The sequence below is a fragment of the Apostichopus japonicus genome, chromosome 20, assembly GCF_037975245.1.
Source record: "Apostichopus japonicus isolate 1M-3 chromosome 20, ASM3797524v1, whole genome shotgun sequence".
Lineage (NCBI taxonomy): Eukaryota > Metazoa > Echinodermata > Holothuroidea > Aspidochirotida > Stichopodidae > Apostichopus > Apostichopus japonicus.
The window spans coordinates 30,093,591-30,121,504 of NC_092580.1; the positions used below are offsets into that span (position 1 = coordinate 30,093,591).

General features: G+C 38.8%; 1 protein-coding gene across 7 annotated transcripts in view; it reads right to left on the minus strand.

Annotated features, from left to right (window-relative positions):
- LOC139962244 (SRSF protein kinase 1-like) overlaps positions 1-27,914 on the minus strand; it is a 95,503-nt gene that overhangs the window by 7,056 nt on the left and 60,533 nt on the right. For 6 of the 7 annotated variants that reach the window (XM_071962288.1, XM_071962290.1, XM_071962289.1 and 3 more), the window contains 12 exons: positions 20,092-20,179; positions 19,487-19,574; positions 15,426-15,532; positions 14,324-14,486; positions 12,062-12,229; positions 7,169-7,657; positions 4,388-4,675; positions 3,179-4,054; positions 2,683-2,756; positions 1,970-2,077; positions 1,447-1,522; positions 752-844 (listed from right to left, as the gene is read on the minus strand). In XM_071962288.1, coding sequence (XP_071818389.1) covers positions 752-844; positions 1,447-1,522; positions 1,970-2,077; positions 2,683-2,756; positions 3,179-4,054; positions 4,388-4,675; positions 7,169-7,657; positions 12,062-12,229; positions 14,324-14,486; positions 15,426-15,532; positions 19,487-19,574; positions 20,092-20,179 — 2,618 coding nt within the window. Of the gene's footprint in view, positions 1-751; positions 845-1,446; positions 1,523-1,969; positions 2,078-2,682; positions 2,757-3,178; positions 4,055-4,387; positions 4,676-7,168; positions 7,658-12,061; positions 12,230-14,323; positions 14,487-15,255; positions 15,302-15,425; positions 15,533-19,486; positions 19,575-20,091; positions 20,180-27,914 lie in introns of those variants that run through there. The other variant, XM_071962293.1, reaches the window with a different exon arrangement.

Genomic DNA, 27,914 nt, shown 5'->3' on the forward strand with positions numbered 1-27,914 from the left:
CTGTGATCTGCGGCTTAATTCAATGCAGGAACACACTTGTTGTGTTTGTGAGTTCACAGCAGTGATGAGTCGCACTGCTCAGGGTCCTCTTACAGTCTCTGTCTTGTCACTCAGGGTCAAGCCTGGACTAACAAGTAGACTCTCTCACAGAAAATACATCAGTAAAAGGACAGTTCTAACAAAATCACAAGAGTACTAAATGCAGGGGTTGGTGCGGGGGGGGGGGGGGTTAGGGAGGCGGTGAAGGATGGCGTATAGGGAATTAGCTGTATATGGACTACTAGACATGCCCTGCATCACTTTTAAAATGTCTTCCTTTAGAGGACATATTCCTTTAGAACAATGGACATCAGGAGGCTTTGCAGTAAGGGATTCATTATCTGACCATTCTACCATTTCTTCTGTTATGGGGCAAACCACATTCATAGTTACTCTCCCTCACCTTTTTTTTTTTTTTTTTGCTTCTTTAACCAAAGACTAATTTGGACTTTCCACACATGAATTTTCTTCCATATATAGACAACATACTACACAACATCTAAAAATTTGTAAGAAGCCATCTTGGTTGCCCTGTGGCCAGATGGTTCCTTAGCTCATCAAGAAGTAGGGGCAGACTCAGTCCCAAAAGGTCCAAAAAGACAGCATTGGAAGGAGGATGGCAATCTCTGCCAGAAGTTTGACAATTTTTTTTTTTTTTTTTAAATTTGGAATTTGTTCTTTGGCATTATAATTGCAATAAAAACCACTTTACCTTTTTTATTAAAGAATTCTCTTGAATACTTTCCTCCCACGGCGATGTGTCTCGGAATAAAACCCAGTAATTCTATGATATGTGCGATGTGATCTAATGAAAAGAAAGAGAGCAAGGGTCTGTAATAATTCAAATCATGAATTACACCATTACACTTTCCAAAGCAGTTGCCTGTTCTGACAGGTGGCAATATCAGCCACTGGTGAGGACTGAATTGAAATGGATAGCTAATAGTCTTACCCTACTATTTCTGTTTATTTCTATTCAACATCTGAATTATGTCCAAATCAGGTCTGAACTAGAATTAATCATTCAGACATAATTTAATCTCATTTTCAATATTCAGTTCAATATGACACCGTGTATCATCCATGTACCTACACACACTGTAGTATACATACTGGAGGCAGCTATGACAGAGAGCATCAAACATGTACCTACTATTTCTGTTTTCTGGATTTTTCTAATTTATGGAGGACAAAGCAACATTGCAGCTGTAATGACAGCAAAGATATGTATTTGAACATTGCTTTCCTGCTAGTTTCAGCATGTAACCAAAAAAGTCAAACGACACTCCTCATGTCCACGAAACTTGACAGGCATCATAACTGCAGTAATGAGGTCAACCTGCTTTCACCAAACTGCACAGTGTAAGCATAACAAGTCAGATAATTAGAAATGAGATTATTCCTCACCTTCATCCCTGGTGTAACTGTTTCCTTCTCCTGAGTGGGGGTCAAATAGGTAGTCACCAGTCACCAGCTCAAATGCCTGGTTTGAAGAAACATAACACACAGAGGAAAAAATCAAATTCAGCACCAAAATATATTATGAGAAGTGTGAAATGAACTGCTGAATATGCTGCAAAACTAAAACTTCTGGGTAACTAGAGCTCTCAGCACAGTCTCTTTCTTGGGTCAACCATAGTAGTGGGGGGGGGGGGGGTGCACGAGCAGATAGTCTTCTTTGCATTTTTCAAAAGTTGCTTGCTGTTTAAAGAGACAGTTTTCTATTCCTGACTTGCCCATCAAAAGAGAACAAACAAGACTGAAAAGGGTTGCCCTGCCCTCTTTGTGTTGGCAGATAGATGTAAATGTTTCAGTTAATGACTGACAGCAAGGACAGTTTCGGTTTCAGCACAGAAAGTTTTGTTGCTCATTTCCAATACTTGAGGGGCAGGCATAGTGGACAACCTATTTGAGAGTCTGAATAACTAACCATGCAGGCAATGCTCCAAATATCAGCGGGAGTGTCGTAGCCACTGCCGAGGAGCACTTCTAATGCTCGATACTGTCTGGTCTGGATGTCTTCTGTAAAATGGTGATACTGAAACAGGAAGAGAGCGATGGTACAAAATAACCACAAATGTACATTACATATATATATATATTAATATATTTATATTATAGATAGATAGATAGATAGACAGACAGATTCATCAATAGATAGATATACAGATATATAGATATACATATAGATAGATAGATAGACAGACAGACAGACAGACAGACAGACAGACAGACAGACAGACAGATAGATAGATAGATAGACAGACAGATGCATCAATAGATAGATATACAGATATATAGATATACATATAGATAGATAGATAGACAGACAGACAGACAGACAGATAGACAGATAGACAGATAGATAGATAGATAGATAGATAGATAGATAGATAGATAGATAGACAAATAGTAGCACATTTTCAAGAAAAGGTTTATCAAAGAAAGGTTATGTTTTATGCTTTTTCCTCTCCATTATGTCATTGGATCAAACATCTGTTGCAATAATAATGCAAACAGGTGATGGTACATATTAAAATCACATATTGGGCTGGCAGTAAATGTTAGGTTGTGCAAGTACCAAAAGATACATGTGTTATCTGTTGTGATACTAGCTGCTAGACAGATTAATGTAATACTTACTGTCCAGCAGGCATTGCCCAGATCAGCAAGTTTAACTCTCACTTCTTCCTTGCTGCCTAGAGCCTCATTTGATTCTGGAAAAAAAAAAATCAATCATTATTGATACCATTTAGCGACAATCTTTCTAAATGTAGTACTTTTCCAAGAAACTCCTGCCACAAAGTCCCCCGTGTGTTCCTCTTTTCTTGTCTGTCAAATCTTTTCTCTTAAATCAAGTCTTTCATCAACAATGTAGATGATAATTTCTTATATTTTCATCTTTACTATTTTTCATGACTTTTCTAAGAAATTCTACAATAAAGTCCCCTCTTTCCTTGCCAGCCAAATCCTCTTCTTTCTCTTAAATCAAGTCTGTTATCCATAACAAACACCACAAAAAAACAACAAAAAAACCTTGTGGGTCGCAGCAAATGACCCTCTGCCTCCAAAAGAGGCCATCCTAATAGTATACAGGGAAAAATATAAACCCCAGAAGAGAAGAAAAATGTCATCTCACCACCAACTTCTTTGCAACCCTGAAAGACATCGTCTTCGTCGTCATTAAGCTCTTCCTTGGTCAATTTAGCCCGTCTTGTATTGCTCATGTTAGGTCCTCTTGGCCCATTCTCTTGCGGTTTCTCCTTGGGTATGACATCGTTTTTATGGTCGCTTATTCCAGAGGAGTTACAGAGGCCCTCTAGACCTCCATTGACATTAACCTTAGTACTTTTTGTCGTTACATCCTTTGCACCGTTCTTCTTGCCGTCCGAGTTTGCATTTGTCGTTGCTATAATAGTTTCATCTTTGCTACCTTTCTCTTCGTTGTCGTTGGTATTGGATAAAATGTCCCTTTCGTCACCCGCCGCACTTGGCGACCCTTCTTCCCCCTCTGTCGTCACCGCTGGTGCGACTCCTGTGTTCCCTGAACCTTCCTCAACCTTATCAGACCCGAGTGCATCCCCTTCGTTCGTCCCCCCGTTGCAATTGCCGTTCTTTAATGAAGACTTAGACGGTTTATCCTCCTTTAATGAATCAGAGGTCCCTTCGCCAGTAAATGTTTCTAACGAGCCATCTCCCGTCCGATTCTGTTCACTACCCTTGATTGTCTTTTCTGATGTTTTTCCTCCTTCCTCTCTATTTTCACCGTCTTTCTTTCCTACTGAATCATGTTCATTGACTGATTTCTCCCCCTCCTCTTGAGAGGTTTCGAGCTCAGCATTTCCTTCCTCTGCAACGACGCTCTCCTCTGTACAAGCGGGTCGAGACTCTTCCGATTGGAGGGATTCTGGTTTATCCGTGGAAGTGGTCGACTCCTTGCTCTCACAGGTAGAGAGCAAGTCACCATTGCCCACAGCATCAGGCACATTGTCTTCATTTGTGTTTGTCGTCGTGGCTAGAGGTGGAGTGAAAACAACAGGTGTTAAGCACAACGATAACAACAACAGCAAAACTTCAACATGACATAAAATATGCATAATACCTGAAGGTTACCTACTGTGAGCTAGCAGGGACCATTGCAATTTAATACACAATTTAACTAATCTTTGGTTCAACTTTCCAAAGTTTCCAACCAAATAGCATCCTGACTTCAATGAGGAAGGTCTGAAAATATCACATGCTTTGCTCATACCAACTTACCTAGACTTTAGATCAACCTCTGAGGCAAAATAAATTCCTCTAAAAAGATGCAAATCAAGAGTCTAATTTGGAAGGTTTTCAAACTTACAAGTCTCTTTATTCGTTGTTTGTGCTGCACCATCTTTGATTCCTTCAGAAGGATCCCAAGTTGTAATATCTTCCTCTTTCACCTTGTCCGTCCGCTTCTCGTGCTGGTCGCCACTATCGTCCAAGCCGTTGCATAGGGAGCTAGGACCATCACCACGGTTACCTAGCTTTATCTCTTCGATGACACCATTCTGGCAGACCTGATCAGAGGCAGCCGTGTCCCCTGACCCGCTGCTGTCGCATGTTGATTGGACGGTCTCTTTATCTGGTTCTGGGTGGCACGGTTGATCTAGAAGAAGAGGGAACAGATAATACGCTTTATTTTGAAGTTTTTTAATCAATATTTCACTTTCAGCATGTATATATCACAATGTCAGTTGTCGGCTACAAATAATGTTCACAGATATCATTTCAAAGTTCTTATGGAGAGCCAAACAAGTCTTTTGTACTGCAGGTGACAAGATGTTTTCATTCTCAACTTTGCCAAAGCAATCAGAATCTCAAAATGATAGCCCTTTCACTAATAATGTTAGGAGACACCCCCCCCTCTATCCATGTAGAAAAGGAAAAAAAAAGCAATAATTAAAAGATCAATTCCAGTGTCTGGTTACTTTGCTCAATTTACCGTGAACAGAAGGCTTAGATTTAGAGAGGAATTCCTTGGCTCAGCTTCCAGCTGCACAACTTGATTTCATCACTAAGATTGACAACATGGCAAGTCTAATCATTTTTTAGTAGAAAAGTAAGGTAAGTTCTGTGACAAACGGAACCAACCAACACTTCAAATACATTTTGCTTCCTATCAATATGGTAAAAACAAAACGATGACATAAATTATGCAAACTGCATGGTTTATCAAGCCAGTCGAAAAGAGGTATGAACAAGTAGCAGTTCATGTAACGATTAAATACCGAATAATATTACTAATGAGCCCTAATCGCATGAGAAAAACAAAAGCATAGATATCAATAGTCTCTTCCTTGTGTGAGTCATCAATGACATCACACGGTTTGGAACAATGCACTTTTGCAAAGGGTAATAGTAAATTAAAAGGAGAATTAGCTCTATATTATAATCTGTGTTCTCTATTTACTAAACTCAACACTTTCGTTCCCATTTCAAATAATACCTATATGTACTTGAACCTAACATTGCAAAAACAACCCTTCCATCTGTCAGTTCAACAATAGTTTACTAAAAAGCACAATGAAGAACTGTCAACTTAACTCGAAATAAGGACTGTTAATTCATTTCCTATCTACCAAACATTGCTCTCATAGAGCAAATGTTTTCCAAAATGATTGCAAAATCCATCACAAAAAAAAACTAATTTTTTTTTGAAATTTTACATTGTCTTGCTCTCAGAAGAGGAAGATTAATCTCTTTTTAAAAGTCACACAAAGCCATCAAACTCCAGACCTAATTTCTGACAGCCTTATTTGAAAATAAAGGTCTAAAAACCCTTTCGCTTAATTTCCCAGACGTGACGTTTGTCGAGGGGCGAGTTAATTCTCTATCGGCTAAGCGGATTCCACATCTGCCAGACGTCTGATTCATGATATACTTTAATAATCCTGAGAAGTACTTCCACATATCTTTGTACAATCAATCCATGACATCTGACATTTCCTTACTTATCATAAGATCTGTTTAAAGTGGAGAGGACTTTATGGAAGACATAACAGCCAACTGTGTTACTTCTGGCCATGTAGAAATCTCTTGGACAAATCTTGAGTTATCGCTGAGAATCGCTGTTATGTGTATGATAGATACATTATTTATACCTTTATCAACACAAGATCTGGACAAACTCAGCTTGTATAAAGCTTTACTTCTCTCTTTGCTTGACAAACACACTGGATTCAGAGTGTTTGACCTTCACTTTTCATTCGTATCCAACACAAACAACCAACGCGAGGTAACGTGTATGATGAATTTGGATTGTAAACCCCTTGTGAACAATAAAAACCCTGCAGAAGGCTTTGCCAATGGCAAAAGAGGGAATAATTGCGCTCTATAAATACATTTTGGACGAGTTTCGTGCTACGTAATTAACATTTACGGATTCTTTGTAGTATATACGAAAAGAAGGTGAGATTCACATGGCATCTCACGTATAGGAGGTGGAATCAATACTGGTGGTAATGGAAAACAAAGACAGTGGAATGAAGGGGGTGGAGGGGGCGGGGTGGGTGGGGTGAAGATGAATGGTATACACGCTTCAAATTCAGTTCAAATTCACCGCTTCAGGTGACAAGAGAGTAACACACAGAATGAGCATTCAAAAACAACCAATGGCAACGTTCAAAGAACCAAACAGTACCACACAGGATAAATATCTTATTAGTAAGCACCCAGTTGGGACAATTGTACTACTGACAATAAAATACTTTCAAACTCATGATACTTTAAGGCACTAGTATTGACAGTATGAATGGTATGAACATCCTGTTTCTGCCAGATAAAGGGTTCCAACCGTCCATACTGCCGGTACTATGATTACTTAGAGGCACTTGTACTGACAGTATGAACATCCTGTTTCTGTTAGATAAAGGGTTCCAACCGTCCATACTGCCGGTACGATGATTACTTTAGAGGCACTCGTATTGACAGTATGAACATCCTGTTTCTGTCAGATAAAGGGTTCCAACCATCCATACTGCCAGTATGATTACTTTGGAGCATGACATCCTAGTACCTTACAGAGCGGCATCACCATTATAAAATGCTGCCACAACTACCTGTTAATAACAATCCAACAGCACAAATACTGTTTCTTTACCTATCTGTGCATCACTGGGTGATTCCTCCTCCTTCACAGATTTCTGTCTCTCTGCCTCCGTCTCTTCTTCACCCTCTTGTCTGACGGTGTTCCCTGTTTCTTCCTGCAGCCTATCTCCTCCAGTGGTTTCTGTTGGTCCTCTGTCTGCCCCTCCTCCTCCTTCCTGCAGCCTGTCTTCTCCGGTGGTCTCTGTTGGTCCTCTGTCTTCCCCTCCTCCGTACATGGCCTCCAATGCCTCCACGTTCACAGCCGTCTCTTCCTCGGGGGAGTTATTGTTACCCCTGTCCGCGTCCTTTGCGTTGTCGCAGTTTTCGTTTAGATTGTTCATGGCCTCTTCTGATAAACCCGGCTGTTTCTCCTCGCTAGGTGTGGTGAGTGGGGTGGCATTGGGGGTGATGTCAGGGGTGGAGCCTTCCCCGCTCTTTGATGTACTCCCCGTTCGGTTTATTCCTTCTCTGTACTGTTGGTCTACGTCTGGCTCGCTAGTTTCTGTTGAGAAAAAGATGACCATAAATGATAGAAACTGAAAACCATGTGACAGAATATGAAACAGAACAGAAAACTCAGCTTCAAAAATTGCCATACATAACCACCTAGTTTAATTGTGCAGTTTGATTTACATGTTGGTTGTTAATTATAATGACAGGAATAAACTCTAGGTATGGGGTAAAGTTTTTTTCCTGTTTAGCCCGATGCCTACCAAACACAAAGCAGAATTACAACTCTTTGAACAAGTATCATCTTAAGTCAGCAATGTGAAGCCTGTTGTTTTCTTTCCAACTTCTTGGGGTGACTGATCTTCCAAACTCTGTCCACTATTCTTGACGGCATATTATCTCCATTAATTATCATATGCAAATATGATCCATTGAATATTATCACCCCACCCCCCCCCCCCCTGCACACATCCTATCACAACATAAGCTTGTCTCATTATTAAATTGTTTATTTGGAATTGTCAACATATCGTGTAAATATCTGTGCTCTCATCACCGTAACCAACAAAGTTGTTCTCACTGCAAGGTATTTTAATATGCAAAATGAAATCCTTAAAATAATTGTAAAAAATTTACCTTCTCACAAATTGCTAAACTTCATCTTAACATTATTATTATTATTGTTATTATTAGCTAAAGCTGTTTTAGAGAACAAATTCAATATTTGTCCCTTGAAAGAAACCTTATGATGCAATCTACTTTATTTCCAGTTAACCATAAAGCAAGTTCCAACCTTTGATTTGTGGTGATACAGCAACAAAACAAAAAAATAACAACTATGAATTGAGCCAGAGTTTTCAAATTACCATTTTTGGTGAAAAAGTGCAACTTCTCTAAACATAGCCTTCCACTGCCTTATAAACATTTATGTAAAATATGGTAAGACTTTACAAAGAATATCTACATGTGTTGGTCTTTGGCACAGACACTACTGCAAAGATGGGATTAACAAACTCAAAGTGCATCGCATATTTTCTGCCAAATGGCACCCATGAATGAATGTCACTTATATGAGTATCGCAGGGAAAAGAGCAGATTTTGTCCTCATAAATTATTCTTGAAACGAACATCACCCGAACTGTCAATTTCTATGAAAAATAATTCACATTTAGGAGACTCTCCTGTCAACCAAAGATACACCACCAGAGATGTCATGGCGGGGGGGAGGGGGTGTGATGCTTTGGAGCAGGAATCACTGTTGGACGCCACATAAGGGATTACGTACACAACTAAACCCATCGAAGACGTTATCAGACAGGACAACAATACTTCACAAATATCTGACACTGAAAGTTTGCAGTACCTTTGCTAGGCAGGTTAGTTTGTTGGCCCACACACACTTTGAAACTAAAGAGTTTCTGTTGGTAAGTTTCCTCAAAAAACAGAGGAATGAAAACGAAAACAGAATGAACGACATCAATGTCCTTGTTTGCATTATAGATACTAACACTGATTCAGAAAGACTGACATGTGCGTCTTAGTTTTGTTTTATTTTGATGTTATTCTTAGGTAATGACACAAGACTGCTAGATTAGATAGATTGAAATTCAGGGAGTGGGATGAGAGGATGAAGCTGGGTTAGTGTCCATAGCGTTACACCTCCCACTTTGCCAATACATCACCACATCGGATATACTGTTAGTTTACTGTATAAGCATCATTCTGGATCTTTTATACCCCAAGACAATCTTGCTTCCAGAAAACTGTAAAACTCACGATTTATAATTTGAATGGAGCAGTAAAAGTGTTACAGCACAATGCGATCTAGTGACTGTTTCAATTGTTTGTAATTTCCCAATCAGTTTTCTATTGTTGATTTACTAGTTAATGGTTTCCAACTTAGCGGGTGAAGCTATTGGTCAAGCCCGAAGGTAAACATGAAACATCTTGGAAGAGGTTAGATTATCCTGTTGCTGATTACAACATTCGGGGAATCGAGAAATACTTCAAGAGTGATTGTGGGGAACAAATGCCAACTTGGCAATCAGTATTGTTTTCAAAACTGAACATCAAGATGTCTATTTCCAGTGGCAGATGGACCTATTTCTAACCTTTCCAGTGCTACAGACACCAGTAATTGCAGCAGGATTTGAGGTTTCTCTGATAAGTTTTCCTCTCCTTAATAGGGTCTTTGATGGGGACTGTTTGTCCCTCCTGTTCCATTTTTTTTTTTTTGGATACAGAACTAAACTCCACTAGTCTGTACATATTATTATGTATTTATCAAGTAGTTAATTACCAGCTGCGTGCACCCTTCCCTGGGCACAGAGCATAATAATTAATACCACCATAGTACAACTTGTGTTAAAAATGTATATTTTTACCATTGTAAAAAATTGTCTCTTTGTGTCTGAGAAACAAAAAGATAAATGGTAATGTAACAATGCAGGATTTTTCAAACCAAACTGACTTTTTAGGTTTAAGGTTCATATTTTGTTTACTTGGGTTAAGGCTTTTAACCTTTTTTCAAACAGCAACATCGTAATTTCAGTTAACAACAGTACAAGTACATTCCGACATATACCACCAGACCTTATGAGAAAGAAACCTCAAAATGAAAGATAACGGATCTTGTAATCTAAGCAGCACATGTTCTCATCAGACAGAGCCAGGAGTCAAGATAAAGTAGAATATTTTGCATTATTTAGCTTCATGGAAAATCCCCAATCCTTTGAACTTGAAAGTCATAAATCATTCTCTTTGACAAAACTGCCTGTTAACATTCTGTCAAAGCCAAAATAATTTGGAAAAATGCCCAATCCGCTTTTGCAGCGTGTCATTGGTACATTAGTATGAAATTGTTTGGACAACAGTTTTGTCTTGGAATTAAAAGAAATGTTTACATTACTAACTAATTTATGTCTCTAAGGTGAAAAAAAAAAAAAATCTGGGAGGCTGTTTTAGATTGATTAGAATTGCAAGCTTGTTTTAAGTGATTCTCGGTAAGTTTGATAAAATGGGCAAACGCTCGCTTTTAACAATTTTACTACTTGAAATTCCTCTGAATACTAAAGGCTTACTTGTCAAAACACTCAATGCATTGGTTCATTACAATTCACTAAGAAGAAAACATGTAATCCACTCATATCTCTTTAAGAACATTCTGGGGGAAAATCAAACTGGCTTGTATGAGTCACTTGGAATTCGTAAATTCATTTGACAATTGTATGAATTCTTATAAAAACAATTGACTTTACTCTTGAATGCATTAAATTCATTTCATTACAATGTGTTGTTGTGTTGCTATCTGTACAAGGAACTGCCATGCCCTGCTTTGTTGAAGCAATGAATGCAGTATATAACCCGAGGCTTTGTGAGACAACCTACCATAGATTAAATGAATGATTCTACTGCTCAAGGACGACATAACAACACTCTGTTGCCATGGTGCTTGTATCGCCCGCAAAGATGCTGTGATACAGGTTTTTACAGAGTTCAACATTTAAAATCGTTTATAAACCTATTTTCCAGTTTCAAAGAATGCCTGAGTTACATTGACATTTCTACCGGGCAGTTAGGACAGGCTCCTTGACGTTTGTGATTCTGCTTACGTTCTGAGACCTAACGTTTGATTCCTACAGAGTACTATAAAGTAGGGATAAAAATGCTGTGACAACCTTGAGATATCAATACAAGTGGAATGGAGGTTAATCTTAGATCCACAACGGACGATCAGCATGCACCTGCTACCACAAACATTTCCAATGGGTCTTCATCTCTGTGAAGAGACTCTCAGTTTACTTGTTGGTGTCTTCCTCCTAGTTTTTCACATGGTTACCTTAGAGGTTCCCCCCCCCTCCCCCTGCCCCCAACCACACAAAATCGTGAATAAAATCATTCAATTATCCATCAAAATGAGTTTTGTCTCCTTCATGTCACAATCACCTTCTTATTCTTGTTCCCAGCCATCTTCCATATCCTATTATCCTGTCTCTTTGATTTATCTGATTCATTCTTGCTCACTTACTTTGCTCCATAAATTTCTTCTCTCATGCCCTGCACCCTGATCCTCCCCCCCCCTGTATCCCTCCATCCTTACACCCATTTCTGATCCCCATATCCCCTGTATGTTTTACCCAACCATTTCCCCCCATTCTCATATCATCTTTCCACCTAGTTTCACTTTCTTCCTACCTTGATCACTGACAACCAAACAACTCCATAGAAACCTGGTCATTTGACCCATTAGTCACAGTTGATAATTACAACAAACTCCATCGTAACTTTTCCATGCAAATCACCAAAGCATTATTCAAGGGATACCACACAAGTGCATGAATATGCACATTGTAAGACAGTGTCCCACATATTCCAACATAACTCTTTAAGCCCTCCATTACTTGGTCCCCCTTACCCTCCCCTCGCCCCTCTGACTCCACCTTAGTGGCCATCTCACCTGTCAGCCTTCGTCTCCTCGCTGTCTCCTTCTCACTGTCGAGTTCTTTCAGCTGTCTCTGTTGCTGCTCCAAGAGTTCCATCTGTTTCTTTTGTTTCTTCTTCAGTTTTCGTTTCTTATTTTTGGACATTTTCTCCTGAGTTCTCTTCTCTACTGGTGCTGTACTGACTGCAAACACAACACACCAAGGAAAACATTTATAAGTATAGGTAAATAATTGACCATTTCACTTAAAAATTTAAAATATAAACAATGTAACAAGTGGGGAAAAATGGGAAAATATGCAAAACGAAAGACAGAGAGAGTAAAAACGGAGAAAAAGATCTCAACAAATGTAGACTATCAATATTCTTTACATTTAATTCCACATCATAAATGTCTTTTGGGAGATTAAGGCTTTCAAAGGAATTGCAAAGTATATGTCTTCATTGCATGAATTTTTCCCCACTTTGTCAGATCTACATACAAAGTACTGCATCAAAACTGGAAAGCCTAAAACAATCAGTTTGTGGCGTATTTCATTCAAACTTATTGTAGCATTAACTTTTGAAGCATACAGCAAGGTTATATGTGTATATTGCCAAGTACGTATAAACTATTTCAAACTAAGGACTCTCTGAGATCAGACAAAAGCTCCAAATATCTTAGAGAGTTCAATGAAGAAGAAGGCAAAATAAAACACACAAACAGACACATGACGGATTAGGTGGGGGAGGGACATGACAATCACATGTAGAGAATGACTTCACAATATACACTGTTGTTGGGCAATGATCAATCACTGTAATCAGAGTTGGTAATAAAAACATTATAAAAACAACCAAAGCAAATAAAACAAGTAAATAACTAAAGAAACCACATGGCAGAAGCCTTTAACCTTGAGCAAAATAACTCCTGTAAAAGGAAATAAAAACATGCACACAAATTGCAGTTACGCACACAGACTGGAGATATACAGGTCTGTTCAACATACACCCACACACACATTTCACGCACGCACACACACAAAAGGTAAAAGATTCCTAGAAACATGACACTTCCTTGTTTATACACGATTCTCCCATTACGACTGTCCTACACACACATTGACTGCTGAATTAATCCTACTACCACCGCTACTGATGCCACACAACACTAAATATAATAAAAAGTTAACAAATCTATTACAACAGTATAAAAGTTCCTTGTCATGGAATTCAAAGTGCCTTTCTTGATGCTTTCAGAAAAAAGTCTTGAACAGGAGAAGAATAAAACATTTCAAAAGACTACCCTAACATACAGCGTCTTTGACTTCCCTACTGAAAGACTGTTATAACAATCACGAAACATTTCACCTCCGCTTAAAAAGCAGACTACACGCTATTTATCACCACATCCTACCACCAGAGTCATGTATGTTGAATTTGTTCAAACAATTAGCTTTAAATTTCCAATGCTGCTCTTCCCTCCAAATCACTGCCTCTCAGAACTCCTCTCCCTCAATGCTCTCTTCTTGATAATGTCCTTACGGCACCATCATTGTGTTGTTTTATTGTTCTTCCCGAGGTTGTCATTTCTTGTTCACACGGGCTTCAATTTCCCGTTTGTTTGATGAAACACTTGTTCTGTACCTGTATCTTTTCGATATCACTCCCCCAAAATCAAAAATACATATTTTCCCTGCTTCCCACCTGCCAATCCAGAATAATGACAATATTTAACCCACCTCTCCATCCCTTACCATCCTTCCTTCTCTATCAGAGCTCCAAAATTCCTAATCCAAACATGTGGTTTCTCCAAGGTTAGTTATTTATGTCTCTGATTAATGATTTTTACATACATTTGCTCTCCTCATTCTTATTCTCTGAACCAATTCTCTTTCCTACACACCTTCTTTTAGCACATCATCTCCACCACCTTCCTCCCCTTCCTACTCAAAAAGTAAACAACTAACATAAAAATCTTGACCCATTTCAATCCATGAAATGTTCACATAACTCAGTCGACTAACCTGAACTTTGCTGAACTATGCCACACTCCGATCACTTTTACAACTGCTTACCCAACATGCACCCTATCCATCCATTGATCCATCATGAGAATGCTCACCTAACACCTTCCCCCCATCCATCCATCCACCCACCCCCCCCCCATCCTTTGCCTACCGATATTCTTGATATCCTTCCTACTTCTGAAACAAGTTCACTTGGTCTCGTTTCAGTAATCTATCTCCTTCGATTCCTTTTTTCATCAAAACCAAGATTCATTTCCTGAGTATTTTACCTGAAGATAATGGTGGTTTCGTTTTGCCTTTCATCCACTCCTTGGCTTCTAGGGCCAGCTTCCGTATATACTCCTCGCTGACGCACATGAGTATGTTCTCTGGCTTGATGTCCGTGTGGATGATACGACACTTGGTATGAAGGTAGTCTACTCCTTCCAGCGTCTGATGAAAGAAGGAGAGGTAACCGGGACGTTGAGAATGATGAATAAATAACTGTGTCAATGATACAGCCTCTTTGAAAGAAAGCACTCCTTGTTAGATCTCTTAAATAACAAGCTACTTCAAAACTACCTTCTTGACTCGTTAGCAGAAAGTCTAGCAGAGTACTTGCATCCTGTTGATACTATTTTACATCACATTTCTAAGAAGTTCTGGACCAGACAAAAACACATCCCTGCCTTACCTAAGCACTGTTGTGTACCTGGACTAGTTTTCAAGCAATAAGGTGCAATGCTTACCTGTCTCATGGATGTCTTCACTGTTTGTATAGGCAATCCCATATACCTGGACTAATCAAGCACTGAGGTACAATGTTTACCTGTCTTATGATGCTCTTCACTGTCTAGGCAATCCCATATACCTGGACTAAATCTCAAGCAATGAGGTATAATGTTTCTTATGGATGTCGTCACTGTTTGTATAGGCAATCCCATATACCTGGACTAAATCTCAAGCAATGAGGTACAATGTTTCTTATGGATGTCGTCACTGTTTGTACAGCAATCCCATATACCTGGACTAATCAAGCAATAAGGTACAGTGCTTACCTGTCTTATGATGCTCTTTGCTGTCTAGGCAATCCCACATACCTGGACTAAATCTCCAACAATGAGTACAATGCTTACCTACCTGTCTTGTGGATGTATTCACTGTCTGTATAGGCACTCCATATACCTGGACTAATTCTCAAGCAATGAGGTACAATGTTTACCTGTCTTATGATGCTCTTCACTGTCTGTATAGGCAATCCCATATACCTGGATTAATTCTCAAGCAATGAGGTGCAATGCTTACCTACGTGTCTTATGGATGTATTCACTGTTTGTATAGGCAATCCCATATACCTGGACTAAATCTCAAGCAATGAGGTACAATGCTCACCTGTCTTATGATGCTCTTCACTGTCTGTATTGGCAATCCCATATACCTGGACTGAATAATTGGCTTCAAGAGATTGTTACCTAAGACTTCAAAGACCATGCATACATCTATAGCAAAATAATAGTCAAGGAAAATGAATATATTTCTTCATAAAATTTAATATGGCTAAAATTGCTTCATCAAACGCTCAACAAGATTTATATGGAACTGAGTACATTCCAATACTGATGCCTGTTTCAAGTTATCCTCCCTGCGGCTCCCTCTATAGTATTACACCTTCTATTCTCTCCATTCCTGCTTCTACCGAACCATTTCCATGCTTCTTCTTAGCAAAAGTCTTTCACTACTTCACATAATCCCTTCTCCACCTTTAATGTGTTTCTCTGGCTAAACCACATTCAATGAACTCATATTTTTAAATTTATTTTCCTCTCTTTGTCCCTCTACTGTTCATCTCCTACCTCTCTTCTTCCCCTGTTGGTTTCTTTCTTTCTTCTCTCCATCCCTTGTCTACTAACCCCCTTACATCTATCTCTTTGTGTTCACCATGCTCATTAACCTGCCTGTATTATGTGTGTGTTTTTGTACCTTCTGTTACTGTTACTTGTCATTTAGCTTCTGAAGAAGATCCTGCTAGGATTGAAACGTCAGGCCAACTTACTTTTACACATAAATTTATTTTGACAAAAAAAAAGTGTCTAATTTTAGTTGCTGCCTTGCCACAACACTGAACAACACTTGGATGGTTTATTCAATAAATCTCAAATTACTGAACAAACTTGAGTATGGCGATTGCAAAATAAACTCTATAAAGAGATTTTGTATTCAATTTTTTTTCTCCATGATGTAAGTGAGCAACTTAACAATGCAGCTCAATTTCAAAACAGTTTAACTTCAATACTCAAATAAATTTATTTTATTTTGCACCATTTGGAAGGGGGGGGGTGGCTCGAGACTGCAAATAATTATCGACAGTGTCACAAAGGGTTTGGAAGTTGGACCACTATGTGATTTTGAGTGAAAAACATTTGCATGTGATGTTTTGTCCCAGGGGACAAACTTTAATTGTGGATATATCTTTGATCAGTACTAGGTTTTTTGTTTTTAAAGCAGTGAATAGGATAGATTTATCATATATGTCTTTGAAATGGTTCTTCTTCTACAGACAAAACAGAAAGGAATGATCAAGACAAGTTTTACCACAAGACCACACTTATAATTCTCTGTTTTTTGAAGTTAAACTGTCGTTCCAGACAAAATGCCATACGACCACGTAACAAGCCAGATGCGAAACTTTCACCTGTAGCCGCCAGATCTCAATCACCAGAATGATTTATTAAAGACAAACATATTTCAAAGGAATCTGTGATTGAGTTACAAGTGTGCATCTTCTTGTAAATGTTTTGTTACATTTCTTTGGTTTTTTAGTAGATGTACCTCAAAAGACTTATAGATTTCATTTATAATTAAGTTAATATGTGGTTTGTTGCCTAAAATGATTCAACTATGTTGAAACTGACCAGGTGTTAGGAATGGAAGTGCAATAATGAAATGACAGCAATTTGAGTAGGGAAGAGCAGGTTGGAGTTCATAAGTTGTGTGGGGACAGGTAAGAGGAGAGGAGTGAGATAAATTCATCACAACAAGCACAACAAGTGGTTGTGATGGAAATGAGTTTTGTATTTCAATCGTTCACTGTGTGTCATTTTCATGTTTTAAATACATGGTGAATAATAGTACGGGGGGTTTACCTCTGTACTTATTGTTGCCATTGTTAAACTCAGTTCCTGCTTCACGTTGCTATAATGATGAATGATTTCTGATAGCAAACCTATGGCTTCTATTCAATACATTTTGTCATTTTTATGTTTCAAATACATGGTGAATCATGGTACAGTTTTACCTCCGTACTTTTTGTTGCCGTTGTTAAACTCACATTTCCTGCTCCACCTTGCTATAACCATGAATGATTTCTGATAACAACCCTATGGCTTCTATTCAATAAATCTGGTAACTTTAACATTCCCTATTTATCACTCAGATCAAAGAATAGATAGTATTAACCTAGGAAAGTATGCAGCTTTGCCTCCTCAAGTATCACATATCCTTTCTAGGTATGAATGACTACTAACTTTTCAAGAAAACAAGTTTGCCAAAAAAAAAAAGGAATGGTGTTTGATACCCACGAAGAAAAAACAGTCATTTCTTTCCCCCTTTCATACCACCACTATCCAGATTTCAGATTACATCTCCAAAACTATATACACAAAACCATATTAAATGTATGATTTACAGGCATAATTTCATGAAGGAATGTTAGTGTCAAATATGATAAATCAGTCTGTTTGAAAAGTTGTTAACAGTTGCAAATAACCTCTGACTCCAAAGTAATTTGAAACAATGTCTTGTTTGCTCAATATCTCCTCTTTACGTGCAGAGCATATACACTACATCACTTCCCTATCTAAGACACACAATATACACATGTTTAAGTTAATCATTTTTGAGAGTCCACACAATATAAACTATTTGACAGAAATATTTAGATAAATGTACCGATAGGATGTAATGAGAATCTACTTAGAATCCAGGGCAGACTATTATGTTTAAAGTCCCAGATTACATGTATATAATATTAGGATGCAATCAAACATATTCTTCAAGAATACAATACTTTACATATTGGTGATTATGTCTTTTTGACTTTCAAAGTAACAGAAGGTAAAATGGATGCCAAAAGTTACATCCAAGCTCTTGAGGCTTGATTCCTAATCAAGGAAATAGAGACTTGGCATGACTGATAGCACAGTCCAAATTTTGCAAAAAAAAAACACTTTTATTTCTTTCTGTCATAATAATATTGTCAACATTATTCATTATGTCCTAATTAAATGCTTAATTTCTTTGTCCAATGAGACAAATGTTCACTGAAAGGCACTAAAGTGGCACTGTAAACTGTAAATAAACTGTAAATAAGTCTTCCCTCGGCCCATCTCAAGAATGTTCAATGAAAGGTACTACCAGGAATTCTAACTGTCAAATACCTGGTTGTCCCCCAGACCACTTCAAGAATAGTTTTGGCTGTTGGTCAAGAGATTAAGTGACATCAGACTTATCCTATAACCTTTTAAGGTCAGCAATGTTTCTGTAACTATTCACAAGGTCAGTGTCAGTATGTATGCATGGGTATTGTTGTGTTGGGGTGCACAATGTCACTAATGATCCAGTCTTTAAGTCTAATGTGACAAATGGCTATGGAAGAGTAATTTACCTCCATTGCTACCCACATTTGTGTAAATAATCTTACCTTATCTTGACAAAGTTATTGTAGCTGTGAATGTACAAATAGCAATCGATTAAACAGGTGATTGTACTTTAAACTTAGTACGGGTAAATATCACTTGCACTGGTTCATGATTTTGCACTTCAGAGATAAAGGGTGATAGACCAAAATTGATTAGGACTATGTTAGGGTGAACACTTCCAGATGGTAACTCAAATTGCTCTTGTCACACGGTGGTGGTGGTGTAAGACGGGTGTAAATGTTCTGTGGTGACAACTATTTATGAAAATGTTTCTTTTTTCCTGGACTATATGATATATCAAGACCATAAGTCCACCAAAAGTGATCTTTTACTTTGACTATACCTAGCAAGTCTTGGCCAGAAATAAGGTTCCAATTTGATCAATTATCAAAACTTCTAAATTTCTGTTCCTGATCCAGACTGATTATATGTCTTTTGAGGACTAAACAGCAGCTCTTCATAAATGTCTCTATACATGTTCTGCCACCATGTTTATGTTAATTCCAAGATGACGCATCTCCAGAAACGCCTTCCACACGAGTGCTATTTTAACAGAGTGCGACATACCTTCTTTACTGTTTGATTTCTAACATATATACTGTTCTTTACTGTTTGATCTGTAACATATATACTGTGTGATCTGTAATCAGGTGACCAGTTCACTCTAGACAAGGTAAAGCTAGTGTGCAGATGTTGCGAGGAGACAGGTAAGTGAGGAACAGAGTAAATTATGTTGATTGAGCACAAAAAGGATACGAGTTCCATTGACTCCAGACACCTTGAAGTCATCAACGAGCTGTACGACTCTGTCCCTGTGTCCATCATCTGTGTCACTATCCCTCACCTGTGCAACAATAGAAAGAAAATATGAAAAATAATATTTCACAAAAAAAAAAAAAAAAAAAAAACTCCTTTCTACGGTGATCACTAGTTTTTCATGTAAAAACACATCCTCTTCTTCTTTTGGAGGGTAGGGGGTGGGGAGAGGCAAGGTGGACAGAACAAAACTGTTATTGAAAGCAAGTGCAAACCAGAAACAACTATACTGCTTTTACTATGCTGTCTTCACTGGAGGTACAATTGCCTCATAGTATATGTCAAGTTTCCACATTGGAGGATTAAGAAATGTCACCTAGCAATCACTTTTCTGTGCCATTTCATGATTTTTTATTTTATTTTTAAACCCTTTGGCTTACACGTCAGTAGCGAGAATTTTTCTAAAGTTAATTCTCATATGAACTAGAGCATAACATGGGAGGCACAGACTTAAATACGAGTCCGTAGACAGACGGAATGACCGATAGTCGTCCCATGCCCAATTACCGTGGAAGGAAAGACGTAGAAAACAGGCAGATACATACACACTTTAAGAGCTTGATTTCATCCAGTGCCGTTTCTGTGTAGTGCTGGGCGCTCTTGACAACCTTCAGAGCCACGTACCTCTTGCCCCTGGGGAAGAAAGAAAACACCCCGAATTGAGAGATAGCTGACAGACACCATCGTCATGTTGACGTCAAATGTATGTAGAAGGGTTAAAGAAGCAGGCAGTGTCATGTGAGACTTCATACACTGTACATAGACTTAAGCTAGCAGGTCAGCTTTGGAAAAAAAAAAAACAGCCGTGTTGTTTTCAAAAGGAAGAAAAGACAGTATTGGGTGATGCCATACATACTGTACACAACACATTGTGCAGTTTATTCTTTTCAAAATATGTAAACTGGATATTGGCAAACAGATCTGTAAAGTGAGTCACTGCATCAGCATCCAGCTAGTGGCAAAGATATCTCAAAACATAACCCACAATTAAATGATTGGCTTCTGGAAAGTTTAGGAAAATCAGATTCCAACTTTTGCTTGCCAACTTTCCTAGATGATTACACCATAATCTGGATAAAACCCAAGCGACTGGTTTATGGGTATTAAAGAGAAAGAATGCATATAGTCTAAATTCTGATCTACAGATGACAATATTTCCCAAAAGTGGTGAACTGATACCCAAAACACTGCTCCCTACCATTGACAGGTCTAGATACTAGTAACAATTCATTACTCTATATGAACTAAACACCTTTATCATGAACAATTAAGTGCATTTGACAAAGGGGCCCTTTTCCACTTACCCTCACCTGCAACTGTATCATCCCCTTCCCTCTCCCCCATTGTCTCCCCCCATCCCCCCACCCTTCCTGGCTTACACACACCCCCTTCCTGGCTCACACACACACCCTAGGTTTGTAGGTGAAAGCTTAATGGTGAGAGATCCTGTATCTAATATAGAGTTTGAACATATTTATATAATCATCATCTCTGCAGTGCAGTATGTTCTATGACAATGGCAACACTTGTGCAGTCGCAAAATGCAAAAGATCACACTGTACATAGCAAAAGCATTCATGAAAACCGGACATGGAAGGACACATTAATGTTGACAGAAACTGCAACATGAGAGGCTGCAGTGACAGAAATCCATGCTGTGAGAACCTCTGTAACAGAGGAGGATGTAGCACTCATCCTGCCAAAAGTTATGTGACAGGGCAGGCTGAAGTCACATTGCTTAAATACTGCCAAAACCATCTGTGACAGGGCAGGCCACTCAGGCTATCAGTTCAACAAGACATGCTGTCACAACCTCTGTGACAGGGCAGGCCACAGGACAGACTCAGGCTATAAGTTCAACAAGACAGTCTGTGTAGTGAGAGCATCCATGCTGTCACAACCTCTGTGACAGGGCAGGCCACAGGACAGACTCAGGCTATCAGTTCAACAAGACAGTCTGCAGTGAGAGCTTCCATGCTGTCACAACCTCTGTGACAGGGCAGGCCACAGGACAGACTCAGGCTATCAGTTCGACAAGACAGTCTGTGCAGTGAGAGAGCTTCCATGCTGTTACAACCTCTGTGACAGGGCAGGCCACAGGACAGACTCAGGCTATCAGTTCAACAAGACAGTCTGTGCAGTGAGAGCTTCCATACTGTCACAACCTCTGTGACAAGGCAGGCCACAGGACAGACTCAGGCTATCAGTTCAACAAGACAGTCTGTGCAGTGAGAGCTTCCATACTGTCACAACCTGTGACAGGGCAGGTCACAGGACAGACTCAGGCTATCAGTTCAACAAGACAGTCTGTGCAGTGAGAGCATCCATGCTGTCAGAACCTCTGTGACAGGGCAGGCCACAGGACAGACTGGGGCTATCAGTTCGACATAACAGTCTGCAGTAAGAGCATCCATGCTGTCAAATCCTCTGTGACAGGGCAGGAGGATACAGTGACACTGCTTACACCATGAAAAAGTTCTCTGACAGCACAGGCTACTGTAAATATTCATACTGAACTACCGGAAATATTCAAACTGTCTGAAACTCTATGAAAGGACAGACTGAAGGAAGAGTACTCATACTGCCCAAAGCTATGTGACAGGACAGGTCGCTGTGACAGGATAGGTTCCAGTGACAGGGAAATACAATGCTCATTACTATTCTACTTTCAAGTGTAAATGTACACTATCCTTGAGCCACTGTAAAAGTCTCTGTTCCGATACAGTGTCTGGCAACGAAAAATCGGCAGCTTTTCCTTCAAAATTAACCAAAAATCCAAGAAAAAAATGCAAAATATGAGTTCCAAGAAAAGCAGGTAGACCGTTGTCAACTGGTTTGTTCTCACACTGGTACAGTAGATGGACAGGCTGCAAGCCTGATTAGAGAGGGGGCTATGCAAACCGTATCTTCTGCTTGATTTGTTTTCAGTCACACATACAAACTTTCCGTCACCAATTCAATGAGCTGAAGAAATAAGGAACAAAATCTCCCTGGCAACCAAACAAATTGTAGCCTGCAGAGACAGCAGCTCAAATGTAAGCAGACATCAAATCACTTTACTTCGGTTGTTTTGACATTAATGAATAGTGCTGACAATCCCCCCCACCACCCCCCCCCCTTGATTTTATTTTTACCCTAAAAGACATTAAGTTGTCCGTAAAATAATAAAGCGCTATAAAAGAAAAAAACCCTATTGAAAAGACTACTCACTCCTCAAGGTATGGCCAGTCATTTTTAGAGAGAATTTGAATTGCTAATAACCACTATCAGAAACAGCCTCTGGGAGCTGTTTTCCCCCTGATCTGAAAACCTATACTTTCCTTTTGAAACTGACTTTTCTCAAGTCCTTTGTAAGGCAGCAAGGTAACTAAAGAAGCAAGCGAATTACAGAGAAACCTAGCCATTTTTAGAAACACCCAGTATGGCTCGTCATACCAAGTAATATATGTAGTCAGATACATATGTGTGTGTATATATATAGGAGTGTTAGCTCAGTGATTAGCTCATTGGTTAACGGCAGTGCCTTTCAATCATAAGGTCCGAGTTCTGTGTCACTCCAAGATTAATGTATGTCGTCCAGTTACAGAGTTGTTGACAATTAACAATTCATAATCATGGACGTTAAATATGAATGTAAGGGACTGACTTCGGTCAGCTTACTGCTTTGATAAGCCAATGAGGCTTCTTCGCGAGTTCCTGCTTGCAGGAGGATCTAAAAAAATACAAATAGTAAAAAAAATGCTAAATATCGGTGTGTGTATATAGGTGTGTGTATATAGGTGTGTATACTGAAAGGGACTTTCTAGACACTTTTGGGTGAACTGTTAAATTACTGTTGGAATGCGACCATATTTATTACCAGAAGCCTCTAGATGATTGGTAGGGCTACAGTGCAGTGGCTGTGGAGGGACATATTTAAGGGGTGAAATAAATTTGGTTGACCAATTGGAAACTCCTTTGACCGAATATTTTGCAAAGGGATGGTCATGAGGGGGGAGGGGGAAAATTATGTGGGAAGAGGGGAAGAAAAAGAGGTATTAAGGATCAAAGTTAACAATAGTGGGTGGACCATGCTGAGCTATCAATAATCAATACATGCAGTGTTTCCAAAATTTCTAAGTTTTGATGTTACATTGATAAAATGTATAAGGTCATTTGAGATAAATTAGCCCTTGATCTTTACAAAACTCCATTCCACAGACCTATAGACTGACTTCTACTGCTAAGAAGTCCTTCATTGACAACTATATCATTTCATGCATTTTTGAGTTAAAGTCGAGCTGAAGGCATCAGTAATGCATATTTGAGGTACAATCAAACTGAAGGCATCAATCCTGCACGGTGAGGCATTTTCATACCAATCAAACTGAAATTACCAAACAACCATGAACAGAATGATAAGACATAATCAAATTTAAATCAAACTTATCCAAGATCACAGAAAAATATTAAATTGTTTTGAAACCCTTTATTCTCTAATGACTTTTACGAGCACATTCGCAAACTTCGTAACGAACCGGCGCAATCTAAATAGAAATGAATGAAAGCCACTTTCCAACCTTTTTCTCCTCCTCTTGAATTAACAATTCAGACGGATACATAAATAGGCTTATGTAAACAATCGTCTAATTCTATCATAAATTCTGGTGGTACAGTGGATTGTTTGAATGTCATTTCAGGAGTCTCAAGTCTTGTCAGGCACTATACACTTCAGTGCAAATATCAACCCATCCATGTTGCAAACCTATTTGTCTTTGTTGGGAGTAAAAGCCAGAGTTAAAACCGTGACATGACTTTCAAATGGGCCGGGGCGCAAGGTGATATCCGGGAGGCATGCAGCAGAGAGAAATTAGCCATGAAGAGCGAGAAAGAAACTTAAGATTTTATGTGACAAGGAAAACTGACTTTGAATTATTATGCTCTGTAAATAGTAAATTTACCTTAAGAGGACTATCTTGCAACACTCTCAACATCAGTTACTTTAAGATTTAGAAATCAAAATTAGCCAAGTGTTGGTTCACAAATTTATTTTGGTCCTGGCTTAAGGGGGGGGGGGGGGGAGGGTGGCGAGAGAGGAAATTAAGATCCATGAAGCCTGTTTGATATATGCTGCATAATCAGCTGGTCATGGATCAAACTGAGTTTAACTAAAATATACCAAAAATACCAAATATACCAAAATGGTCCTATTTAAATAGCTGCTTCGATTCAATAATTCCAATTAACAATTTTACAGCTTCTGTAACTTTATAACATCCCAACAAGATATTGGTTTTAATATGAGAAGGTGGGCTTTGCACACGATATATGTGACAAACGCTAATGAAAGAAAGAAAAAATTCCTGGTGCCAAAAACTTTGCCACATTCAAATGGAAAGTCTGTCAAATTACTTGTTAATGTGGTGAACGTTGAGTCAAAGAGAAAGCAAGGGGTATTGTGTAAGTTTGTTCTTGAAAATTAAATTCATCTGTAAATGAACCCTTGGTGTCCTTGATAATATTTCAGCAGGCTAATCTACCAAACAATAAAAATGTGTGAAAATAAAAAAAACTAGAATATTTATGAGCTGCAAGCTTTCCTGCTTCCATGTGATAAGAGCTTCTGTTTTTTTTTTTTTAATACTGCCTACTCTTAGTTTTAACAGTGCTCTGTTATTCTCTTTTACGTTTTTTTTATTTATTTAATTCCCCACCTACCCCTCCCCGCCTATCCTGCATGAGCTGCACACTGTATATCCATACACAACTTGTGCTGAGGTTGTGAGGAGAGAGGTAAACAAGTAAATGGTCTACTAAGTAAATGGTCTGTTACACACTTTAGTCTCACAACAGGTATTTAACATACACTTGAGTGATTCTGCCTTTGTTTATCTAAGAGCAAATATCAATACTTTATTTAAATTCATAGCATCTTTAATGCAGATAAACATACAGATCATGACTATATCCTTCAATAAGCAGATCAACTGAATTGACTACCATTAAGTGATATAAAGTATAAGTGCTGCCCAACTGCACCACTGTGAATTTTGCAAGATTTACCCTGAACTACCAATAAACTCAACGAAAAGCACACCTATTACTGGAATGAAATATGAGAAGGGTTGAACTGTATTAATACTCTATGGTATTACTAGTGAGACCCACTCAGCTCCTTTAACCTGCCTCTCCTGAAAATTTCCAATCCTCATCTGTAAAAAACCCCTTTGCATCTGTATGGTATAACATTTTCGATAACATTTCAGCAAAAAAAAAATTATTAGCATAAAGTTCAATGCATATTTTGAGCACATTCCAGATGATCTGTTATGATTCTTGCAGAGCCATTAAGACTCTTTTGCAAAAACAGTTAAACTGCTAAAGTGACCTTGAATTGGTTTACTCTTTACCAACCCATCGTTCTCACGCTGATTGAATCCCTTCTCCGTCTAATAATGTGTTAAATTAACTATTTCTGAAAATTTACGACCAAAATTTACTCAGCGAAAGGGCTCGTCTCAAGACTTAATGAGCCATTATCCATGGTGTACAGCAGACACCAGTGCAAAAGACACACACATAACGTACTGTACGTCACGCTTGAGAAGCTGGCATCTTCTGTTCTAAGTTGTCTGGAAAATCCTACCAAAATGACACTGTTATGAATGTATAATGAGGTTTGATGGGTGCAATGATTATGAAAATTTTGCAATTACGATATTAAAGAAGATTGATTGGAAGCTAAATATAGCAGCTCTGTGCAAGTACAAAGGGCAAAGGCTGGTGTTTGAGCAGTGATAATAGATGAGAGATAACTGAAGGGGAAGGACTAGTCGAGAGGGGCGACAAGGACAAAAGATAATAACATTTGAGCGGTACATTGTCGTGCATACATTCCATGAAATTGTTAAAAGTATTTCAACATATTTTTTTTTTAATTTTATGACATAATTGTTAAGTATTTGCTGAACTATGCGATATTAGATGCAGCACAGAATTAGATACCCAAAACTTACTTGGGTTGGTATTCAGGGTATATTTGATGGTCATTCCCATCGGCATTCTACATGCACTCCCAATCTACCTAGCTTACAACAGTAGGTCGCTTAGTACTGTACCCCCCCCCCCCCACACCTGGTCAGTGCGCACCACACCACCCAACCTCATCCTTCCAAATCTACCAGTCTGAAGGAGTACAACTACAATTCCAGGTTAATTTGCATCCACTGGAAATCTGGTTGGTTTTGGTGAAGAATTCACCAAAAACATACTGGTTTAAGGGAATTATGAGCTACAATACTTTATCCCTATCTCCAACTCTACATCCGCACTTTTAAGTCCTACCTCAAACTACGTGACTGGAACATTTCAGCACTGCGCTCTCGCTCCTTTCAAAAGATTTAGGGCTTATCCTCCTGACTCGAACTGGAGGTGCAATTGCAATGTAAACACATATAAATGACTTGAGCACACCCACACTGCCAGACAGGGAAACGCTTCCACGTTGAGTTTTTGCGATTAAAACCACTGAAGCGACTTGAAAAGGGATGAATCTTGCTCAGTTGTAGTTTTAAGCACATGCACACTACTGCCTGACTATCCGCCCTCTTCCACCTTACGATGGTAATTTCGTGGAGTCCGGCAGTGTGTGGCTGGCTTTAGAGATGTCTCTGTACAAAGAATCTTCTTATACAGTACCAAATATGATTGACAACTTCAAAATAACCCAACCAATCCCCTCTCCCTTCGTAACAGCTAACTACTTGTCAACAGACCGACCACAGATTTATGAAGACGACTGATCGCAACGCTGTGCCAGCCCTGTTTTCACATCACGCATTAATTGCCACATTTGTTCTAAATGACAATTGTTTACCCTTCTGAAATCGACCCCCAACTAATCCCAACGAGAATCTCACGTTTTGAAAACAATCCGCAGTGGTATGAATCTTCATCTTAGATCAACATGTTTTCATATTTGAAAGTATGCAAACCATCAGCTTTTTAATCAGGACTCTTTCTCTCTGTTTTACTCGCCCTTCTGGTGGAGAGATACTCCACTCAGATGGGAGAGAGAGAAAGAGAGACAGGGAGGAGTGAAATTACTCGGCTAATCTTCTGATGAGATGAGAGATTTACAGGGGCTTCTTTTCCAAACAATTTCTCTCTGGTTTATGACACAGTCGACTGATGTGAGATATTCTCGAGTCACCTTAAAGGGATAAAGAGCTTACACACAAAAGGCTTGGTTAACTGTCGCAGGGCTTTGCCTGTTATTTACAACAGGACAGGAGCTATTGATGGCATTGATGTAGTAATAGACTACAAGAATGAGAGAAGACATGTAAACACAATAAAAATAAAAAACACTCTGGTGCACTGTTTAGTA